At 59.1% G+C, this 9,696-nt stretch overlaps 1 protein-coding gene across 1 annotated transcript in view; it reads left to right on the top strand.

Moving 5' to 3' along the window:
* Window positions 1-9,696, top strand: part of MLLT1 (myeloid/lymphoid or mixed-lineage leukemia (trithorax homolog, Drosophila); translocated to, 1) — a 60,400-nt gene that overhangs the window by 40,998 nt on the left and 9,706 nt on the right. Inside the window, exons 4-6 of the mRNA XM_010828463.1 lie at window positions 789-932; window positions 3,847-3,972; window positions 7,546-8,100. Of these exons, the coding sequence (XP_010826765.1) occupies window positions 789-932; window positions 3,847-3,972; window positions 7,546-8,100 (825 nt within the window). The remainder of the gene's footprint in view (window positions 1-788; window positions 933-3,846; window positions 3,973-7,545; window positions 8,101-9,696) is intronic.

Genomic DNA, 9,696 nt, shown 5'->3' with positions numbered 1-9,696 from the left:
TGGGAGAATGATATTGAAACATGTATAACATCATATAAGAAATGAATTGCCAGTCCAGGTTTGATGCACGATACAGGAAGCTTGGGGCTGGTGCGCTGGGATGACCCAGAGGGATGGTATGGGGAGGGAGGTGGGAGGGAGGTTCAGGATGGGGAACACGTGTACACCCGTGGAGGATGCACGTTGATGTATGGCAAAACCAACACAATATTGTAAAGTAAAAAAAATAATAAATAAAAAAAAATGTAAAAAACAAAAAACGCTGGCCGTCCTAGTAGGGGTGGAGCAGAATCCTGTGGTTTTGATTTGTATTTCCCTGTGGCTAATGGTGTGAAGCGGCCTCCCATGTGCTTGTTAGTCACTTTTATGTCTTTGGAGAAATTTCCCTTCCAGGAAAGGGGCTTGCAGGTGAGGCTATAGGATCCTGGCCAGGCTCGGCATCATTGCTTACTGCCTGTGCGTCTTGGAGCGCCGTCCCCGTCTGTGGGCCGAGTACTGTGAGGGTTGAGGGGCGTGTGTGTGGGGCTGGGGCCACCGTCGGCAGGATCGACTGCTTCACTAACCAGCTGAGACCGTCACCCAGATCTTTATTTCTGTCGTGGAGCCTACTTTGCTGGGTCTTCTGCAAATAGTCTGTTAATTTATTTTGGGTAAGCAGGTTAATGGGCAGACACATACCCAGCGGACGAGGGTCTGAGGGGAGAGAAGGCAGGAAGCATGTCCACCTGCCCCTGGCTGTCCCTACCTCTTGCCCCACCAAACGGACTTCCTTGTTTTCTCTGTTCAAGGAGGAGCCGAGGAAGGTTTGCTTCACCTACGATCTATTCCTGAACCTGGAGGGCAACCCACCTGTCAACCACCTGCGCTGTGAGAAGCTCACGTTCAACAACCCCACTGTGGAGTTCCGGTACAAGCTCCTGATGGCCGGTGGGGTGAGTGCGCCACTCCCTGTGGTCCTGACATGGCCCCTGATTGTGCTGTGGGCACCCGGGGCTTCCCAGCATGTAGTCGGGTGCCCGAGACCCTTAGAGGCAGGTAGTACAGGCGGCACCCAGCAGCTTTGGAGAGGACCCAGGCATCCCTAGCCTGTACCAGGGCGTTGTCTGTTGCAAATGACTGACTAGTCTTTAGTTATCCTGAAGTTTTTTGTTGCTGTGGGTAATTAGCATCTTCCTTCACAGAGGTGGGTGGAGGCAGGAGTGGGTGTGAGGCCAGTCTCCCAGCCTGGCGTGGAGCTGGAGCCAGTTTTTAACCGGATTGGCAAGGCCACTCAGAGGCTGCGTCATCTGGGGGGTTCCCTGCTGATGCAGGCTTCTGGGGGTTTGTCCTTGTGACTCGGGCCTGATCAGAGTGTCGGCTCTCAGAACTTAGGTCTCTGTGGGGAGTTGTGTGCCAGCGATCCAGTGTGGTGGCAGGGGGAGTTCTCTGTGGGGAGTTCTCTGTAGGGAGTTGTGTGCAAGCGGTCCCGGTATGGTGGTGGGGCTGGAGCACGTGTCAGGGCTCTTGGAGAGCAGCATGGGGTGCCCACTTGGTGGGGGGGTGCTGGACTGTGCCAGGCGGGGAATGTGGGCTAAGCACACCAGACATGCTGTGCCTGGCATGGAGGAGTCGGCTGGGGGTGTGACAGCCTGTGTGTGTGTGTTGTGAGGGCAGGACCACCTCCCCAGTGTGTGCCTTTAGCTTGGCTTTCTTTGGCTCTTGGGAATAGTCCTTCTTTTCTGTTCACTTAATTCAGTTGGGTCCTTTTATAAACTTTTTAAACAATATGAAAGAATCACTTTTTCATTGCAGGATGTGTGATTAAGGTCTGCTGTGTCCTTAATAAAGGATGAGCGTGTGACCCTAATCTTGCGCGTGACGGCTGACAAAGTCCGGTCACAGAGTGGGGATGGGGGCTGCCTTACACAGATGTCGGCTCTGGAGTTGGCAGGCGCAGCGGTCCTCCCCAGCTCTGCCTCTCTACTTTGGCGTCGCTGCCAGATGCTTTCCAGAGTATTTCCCCAGCGGTTCCTGGGTGCTCCCCCAAGGTTGCGTGGTCACCGCTCTCTGGGAGGCAGCCGCACAGAGCGTCCATGGGTCTCTCAGGGCCCAGGACGCAGCACTGAGCCCCTGGCTGCCCACGGAGGGTGTTTGCTCTGCGGAGATGAAGGCTCAGTGAGCAGCATCCAAACACATAAAACCAGAGGGCGGGAGGCAAGGGAGAAGGTGCCAGCAGGGAGGGAGGCCGCGCCTACGCGCTGCACTGCCCAGTGCTGTCCTCACCCTGGGGGTGCTGCCCGGAGAGCTGGCCGGCTGCCCAGGAATTTCTCGCCCTTTGGGGCTGTGGGCTTCAGGCTCCAGGCTGATGGCAGAGCAGTGCTGTCAGTTCTTAGGAGCCACCCAAGACCTCCAGGGGACTGTGGCTCCCGAGTCCTGAGTCCCAGCCCCTGTTCGCTGTGTTGGGGCATCGCTTCCCAGGTGGGCCGCCTTTCCCCTCTGGTGGCAGGTAGCCCTGGAGGCTGCCTGTGTTGATGTCCACATCGGCGCTGGAAGAACTGGAGGAGTGAGTTGTCTGTGAGCCACAAGGTCTGCTCTTTGTGCAGCCCCTTCCCTGGGGTCCCGTGAGCCCTGTCGCTCCTCGCGTGACACTCAGTTGGCCTCGGCAGTGACCTGAGCCACTTCCTGCCTGGCCGGGTGGTCGCCTGGCCTTCGGCAGTGTGTCTCATGCTTGGCCCCGTCGGCAGTTGAGCTGCACAGAAGTAGAGGCTCCTTCAGCGGCAGGCGGTGAGATGGGGTCTTTTGGAGCCACGTGCTCCCAGGTTTTCACCGCAGGGCAAGGACACAGGAGGCAGTCACGCGTGTCCTGGAACTGGGTCAGCCTAGGACCTTCCTCTGAAGGGATAGGAGATGTAATGAAAGGAGGAGAAGGGCTGTGAGGGGACAAACCGAGGCCCCCCACGGCCCTGCTGTCCTCCTGGGCTGCCTACTCAGTCACGTCCGAGTGGCCTTCGTGTGTGCGGGCCCTCGAGGGCATGATCCCTGGGCGCCTGGCGGGGCCAATGTGTTCTGGGAGCCCGCTTCAGAGCGCTGTGGTCAGACAGGCTCCGACGAGCAATGCCACCTCAGGCCCCACCGCCCTCCTTTCAACCCAGCGTCCCCACGGCTGTGGCCGGGTGTGACCTCAGCCTCCTCAGATGAAAGCTGGGGTTCGTTGGGGAACCACAGGTTCTCAGAGTTGTTCACGGTGCCTGTTCTACCAAGCTGAATGCTTTCTTTTTCATCATCTTGTGTACTTTATTCTTCTGTTCTGGCTCATCACCATCTGGAAGGCTCCCTCTGAGTGGCTGGCCGCTGGCAGTATCAGCTCGCTCTTGTCAGTATTTTGAGAACGTGCCTGCAGCCTCCTCCCACTTCGGCTGGGGCCATGGGAGCCTGGCTGGGGCCCCTCAAGCCTGGCCATGCGCCCTATGTCTGTCCAGCTCACCCGCCTGAGGCTGGAGAGGGAGTAGGCACCCAGGACCTGGGTGCTGCCTCCACCACACTGCCTGCTCTGGGCGTCTGGCTGGCTTTTCACCTGTCCCGGCCGTGCTTCTGGTTTGTCTTCCCTGCCTTGTGCAGGGCAGCTTGGCTTCGACTCCTCCTCGTGCTCCTTTGCACGCTCCGCGTCTTCCAGCTGGCCCTCAGGCCTGCCACACTCAGCCTTCCTGGGACCCGGCTTCTTCACTCTCTGCCCAGCCCGCTTGGCTCCAGTGCTCAGCACCCAGCCCCTCCCAGAGGGAAGCTCCCACAGCAGGCTTCCTCTTGGCGATGGGATTTCCAGTCTGCCTCCTTGCCCATTGATAACATCTGTCTCTTCTTTATCACTAGGTGATGGTAATTCCTGAAGGAGCAGAAACGGTGTCCAGGCCCAGCCCCGACTACCCCATGTTACCCACAATTCCACTCTCTGCCTTCTCTGACCCCAAGAAGACCAAACCGTCCCACGGCTCCAAGGTTAGTGAGGCGGCAGGCCCAGTCCTGGGGGCGCGCTGGGGCCCGGCGGTGAGTCCCGGCTCAGGGCGCCCCGCGTCAGAGCTGGACCTTCCATCCCCGGACTCGCTCCCTTGGCCTCCTCTCGGAGCTCATCTCTGCCCGCCTGGCTGCCCTGCCCCTTGGTCAGGAGGCTGGCCCTCTTGACCTCATGGACAGCCAAGTGATCGCAGGCTTCTCTCTGTTCCTCTTGAGGCCAAAGAGCCTGCCCTATTCTTCCTGCCACTGAGTCAGAGGGCCTAGGACCACTGGGACAGACCCTGAGAGGCTCATGTGCTGGGGGCCGTGGACCAAGTGCGTCATTGCCGCTCCCTAGCGCAGCTCGGACACCCTCTCCGTGGGGCTGGGCGCCCCTCCCTTGGCTGCTCTAGGCTCCGCTTTCTACTTTGTCAGCAGTTCTCTGCAGAGAGCTTACTTGGGGAAAGGGCCAGGTAGAACCATGTGGGCAAGCACGCTATTTGCCCCAAGAAGAAATGTTTCATCATCTTCTTTCAGCTGGTCAGGCAGGGGGTGCTCTGTCCTCCCAACACCTCCCTCTCTGAACTGTCACAGCATGGCCTCAAGCCCTCGGGCTGGTATCGCGGTGGACGCAGAAGTTCCCAAGTATGCATCTTGTCCCGCAGCCACCTGACACAGCTGTGTCCCTAAGACCGAGCTCCGCCTGGCTCTTAGGGCAGCTGCCAATCGTTCACTGCCACCCACCCTGAAAGTTTATTCGCTTCTCATCTTGGCAGGGTTTTTGCTCCACTCGTGCTTGGGTGTCGGGGGCCTGGGGCACCCGAGGCGGGACAGGTCGAGCTCTCAGGCTGACTTACAGCCTGATGCTCAGCAGCAGCTTTGGAGGAGGGCCTGTCACCTGGGCAAGGTCTTCTTGGCACTTTCCACAAGGCCACTAGGTCTCTGAATCCTCAGATCTGTCTGACTTAAGCCCCCTGGACACGTGAGGCCAGAATCTCCAAGTATGGAGTGTGAGTCCGGGGTCTTCCCCGTACTGGCATCTGTGGTCCTCCCCTGAGCCTCGTGGGACTTATATGGAAAAAAAATTCTTACTCACGATCTTGGCAGCTTCTGTCTCAGTCACCCACAGTTGTCTAGAGGTCTGTGCAGAGTGGGAAGTGCGGGAGTTGCCATCTCTTTCTGGCATGTCACTTGCAAGTCCCCTAGGAAGTGCCCTCTGGGTATTGAGGACACCACAGTGGCCTGCCTAGCAGGGGCTGCTGGCAGCATCTCTTGCTGAGATCTTTGAGACCCCTGGGGCCCTTATACCGGTAGTTGCACCTGCCGTGCTCTGGGGGCCTGCAGGCTGGGGTCTGCGTCTCCACCCTGCCCGGTCCAGCGTCTTCCTGCAGCCCCAGGTGCTGCAGCTCAGGGGGTCCCTGCGAAGGTTGCTGCATATAGCTCTCCAACAGACTCTCTCAGTCCTGCCCTCCGAGTCGTCATCCTTTCCTGCGGCTACGGAGGCCCTGGCACTTCCCTCAGATGGGCTGTCTGCTGTCCGGACCTGTGGGCTGACTGGTGGAAAGGCTGGGGGTGGGGAGGCATGGCATGGGCCCTTGTAGTGCCCCAGGGCCGCTGGGGAGTCTGGCTGTTGTGGCCCCAGGTAGATTGGTCCCTGGTGGTCCTGTTCCTGCCCATAGCCCCCTAGAGGGGAGCCTAGAGCCTCCTGGGAGAGGAACAGGGCCCGCTGCAGGGCACCTGTAGCTTCAGGCACCTCACTTCTCCTTGTCCAATGTCGGCCAGTCAGTCCAGTGGGCCTTTGTTTCTCCAGCACTAGTCTCTTAGCCATTTGGGGTCCTTGCTGGCTTTGAGGACACGACTGTGGTGGGTTTCACCACTTCTGCGTCACACTCCAGACTTAGTGTGTGACTTTAGAGAGCCAGTCCTCCCAGGAGCCTGTACAGAGCTCCAGCTGAGGAGGCGACGCTCTGAGGCCCCTGCTAGGTGGGCAGACCCTGGATGGTGGGGAGGCTCTGTTGACTGGGGCTGGGGGGCTCTTGGTGGACCTGCCCTTTGGGGGACTCCACTCCATGTCTCGGGGCTGGGGTCTGGGGGCCCAGGCAGGTGTGTGGACACTGCAGGAATAGGCCTGAGTTGTGCAGGGGTCTCTGTTTCTTGCCTCCCTCCTTGGAGGAGCTGCTTGCTGGGAGTGGAACCCCGAGACAGGCCCCATTCCACAGCCAGTCCCCCAGGGGTACCCCTTCAGACAGGCTTCTGAAGGGAGGCTCGTGATGTGAGTACCTTTTCCTACTACCATGGTGACGTGAAGAGCACAGAGGCCGACTTCTCTCTAGGAGGCACGGGGGCCCCATGGCCCCATGGGCCTGCCCCTGAGCCACTGGTGCTGGTGTGGGACTCAAGTAGATTGCAGGTGGCTAGGCTGTGCCGTCTCTGGGCTCTCTGTGGACAGGGTTCTGTGGCTGCTTCCAGGGCTGTTAGCACAGGAAGCAGAGGCCCAGCTGCTGGGCCTTCCCCTGGCTCACCTAAATCCTTCAGCACGTGGGGTGAGCTCCTAGAGTGAGGCTGCTCCTCCACTCTGGTAGCTCGTGGTTTCTGGTGAGCTTGGGTCCTGAGAGCCTTGGTCCAGCCATGTGCCTGTCCCCGGGGTCGGGGGCCGAGTCCAGGTGCCTGTCCCGGAACCGTGGCCGTGCGGCAGGTGCTTGATGCGGTGTGGACGGGGCGTGGGCACAGCCGGTGTCAGATGGGGCTCCCAGCTGCCTGGGGATGGGGGGATTGGACACTCCCTGACTGCCCTGCCTGTCCTGTACCGTCGCCTGGTGAGGTCGGTGGTTGTACTCTGCACAGGTACACATGCTTGGAGCTCCCCGACCTGACCTTCCTCGAGGCCCAACTCAGGGCTGCTTGCCGCTTCTGTTTCCAGTGGGAGCCCCTGACCTGGCTTATTGACGCCAGAGTTCAGGCTCCACCCTCAACCCTCTGAATTTCTGAGGTGGGGATCCTGGAATTACACGTGGTTTAGAAGAGCTGCCCAGGCGGCTTGGGTTCTAGAAGCCAATTTTCATGCACAGCGCCCAGGAACCCAGTAGGCACTCAGTAAATGTGACTGTAGAGATCAAGGGGAGATCAAAGAGCCCCTGTGCTGGTGTGCATCGGGGCCAGGCTGTCCAGGCGGGGTGGGGGCCACCTGGGGAGGCACCTGGCTCTGGTGGGAACGGGAAAGGGGCCCACCTGCTGGTGCCCCCAGCCCCGTGCCTGGCAGCCTCTGACTCCCCGAGGTGCCTGAAGGGCGTGGTCGGTGTGGCTGGCCTGTGTGTATCTGACTCACCTGCACGCTTCTTGAATCCCTCAGGGGAGTCAGCCTGTAGCCGCCCATGACCTGCTGACGCTTCCTAGTAGCTTTAAGGGATAGCTCCATTTAGAACTCTCATCTGCTGCCTTACTTTTTCAAAGCTTTATGGAAGATTTTCTCTAGCTGAGTCTGAATCAGGTGGATTACACTTTGTAGCGGTCGGGGGAGGCGGAGCAGGGCAGCCCCGAGATGCTGCGTGACTGTGTCCCCCCTCCTGCCCGGCCTTGCAGGACGCCAGCAAGGAGAGCAGCAAGGCCTGCAAGGCCCACAAGGCGACCAAGGAGCACCGGGAGCGGCCGCGCAAGGACTCAGAGAGCCGAGGCACCTCCAAGGAGCCGGAGCGCGAGCAGGCCCGGAGTGCCAAGGACGCGGCGCGGAAGCTGGGCGAGGGCCGGCCACCCAAGGAGGAGAAGGCCCCGCCACCCAAGGCTGCATTCAAGGAGCCCAAGATGGCCCTGAAGGAGACCAAACTGGAGGGCATGTCCCCCAAGGGCGGGCCCCCACCACCACCCCCGCCCAAGTCTTCCAGCAAGAGGCCGGCCACTGCCGACTCACCCAAGCCCAGCGCCAAAAAGCAGAAGAAGAGCAGCTCCAAGGGGTCGAGGAGTGCCCCCAGCACCTCGCCCCGCACCTCGTCTTCCTCCTTCTCGGACAAAAAGCCGGCCAAGGACAAGGGCAGCACCAAAGGGGAGAAGGTCAAGGCCGAGAACGAGTCCAGGGAGATCAAAAAGCCCCCGGAAGTGGAGGAGTCCAACTCGGAGGACGAGGCCTCCTTCAAGACTGAGGTGAGGCAGCTCCTTTCCTGCCTTTCTCCCCTCACCCACCCCGCCCTCGTCCTCTGCTGTTACCCTACCTGTTCTCATCCTCTCTGCTGGCTCTGAGCCACTCGAAAGTGACATGGGGGTTGGGATGCAGGGCCCTGGGCTCCCACTTGCTCCATGGAGCTTTGGGCAAGCCTTCGTGTTGAGCCAAGCCTCAGTTTCCTCTTCCATTGGGGGCGATGCAACCACCTCATGAGAACTCTTTGGGGACACAGGCTCCTAGTAGAGCATGACACCTGGTACCTGGGTTCACAGCTCTCCTTCGGGCAGCCCCCTGCATGGGTGGGGACTTACCTACCCGTGAGTGACTGTGTCCCACCATCGACTCCTTCCCAGGGTGCCACAGGCTCAGTTGGTCAGGGCACCCCCTTCCGTCACTAGTGGTATGGTATCCTCGTGTGTTTTCATCCCACTTTCTGATCTGGGAACCAGAAGTCCTGGGTTCCTCCTGTGGCAGCATTTTCATACAGCTCTGAAGGTCACCATCAGACACAGCTTGAGCCACAGAGGAGACGGGAGACCGGTGTTGATTGGTTAGGCTTGGCCTTGGAGGGCCATGTCATCTCTGTGTGCTATTTGGCTTCTGGTAGTTAGAGAAGAAGAACTTGGCTGGATGGATGATAGTTGGATGTATGGTTGGGTGAATGAATGGATGGATGGATGATGGTTGGTTGGTTGGTTGGTTGGTTGGTTGGATGGAGGGATGGTTAGTTGGTTGGATGGATGGTTGGTTGGATGGTTGAATGAATGTATAATTGGATGGATAATGGTTAGATGGTTGGTTGGATGGAGGGATGGTTGGTTGGATGGATGGATGGGTGTGTGGGAGTGGGTAGATGATTGGCTGGTTGGATGGATGGATGGATGGTTGGATGGATGGGTGGATGGATGGATGTATGGATGGATGGATGAATGAGTGATTGACTCCCTCATTTATATCACCAACCCAAGCCCTTAATGACCTTTTACGGTTCCCAGCATCTCATTCACTCTCAAAGGCAGAAGCTTTGCCTCCAGCATTGCTGCTCGGAGCTCCACTGAGACTTTGAAAGTGGTTCCCAGAGGTGAAGGCAGAGGTGGTTTGTGTCAGCAGCACTGATGTTGAGTATGTGGCTTCCAGGGGCACCTTGTTGGAAGTGTCTGGGGGTAACAGTTTGGCCCAGGGGTAACAGTGCATCCCACTTGATGAGGACACACACGGGGCTGGTGATTTGTACACCCGGTGCTTCTTGCGCCCAGGAACTGTCTGCCAGTGAACTCAAGGGCACAAGACCTGGAATGTCTCTCTGATGTCCATGGCTGTCCGCCCACTGGCTGCTGGAGGTTCTTCAGGTGCCCCATCTGGCATCTTTCTCCTCCGTCTGCACAGACTGGAGCTCTGGGCAGGGTGTCCTTCCCTCCTGTCCACCTCAAATCCTTCCACCAAGGCCTTCTGTGCCCAGGGCTGGTGCACCTGTGCTGGGAAGAGCTGAAGGCCTTCCTTCCCCTGTCCCCAGGCTGAGGGTTGGCTCCCTGGCCCTTGGTGCCCACCCTGACATCCTGCTGTGGTGGCCCTGAGCA

This window comes from Bison bison, unplaced genomic scaffold (assembly GCF_000754665.1).
Source record: "Bison bison bison isolate TAMUID 2011002044 unplaced genomic scaffold, Bison_UMD1.0 scf7180017864492, whole genome shotgun sequence".
Lineage (NCBI taxonomy): Eukaryota > Metazoa > Chordata > Mammalia > Artiodactyla > Bovidae > Bison > Bison bison.
The sequence above is the reverse complement of the archived record's forward strand: the minus strand, read 5'-3'. Positions and strand labels throughout refer to the sequence as shown.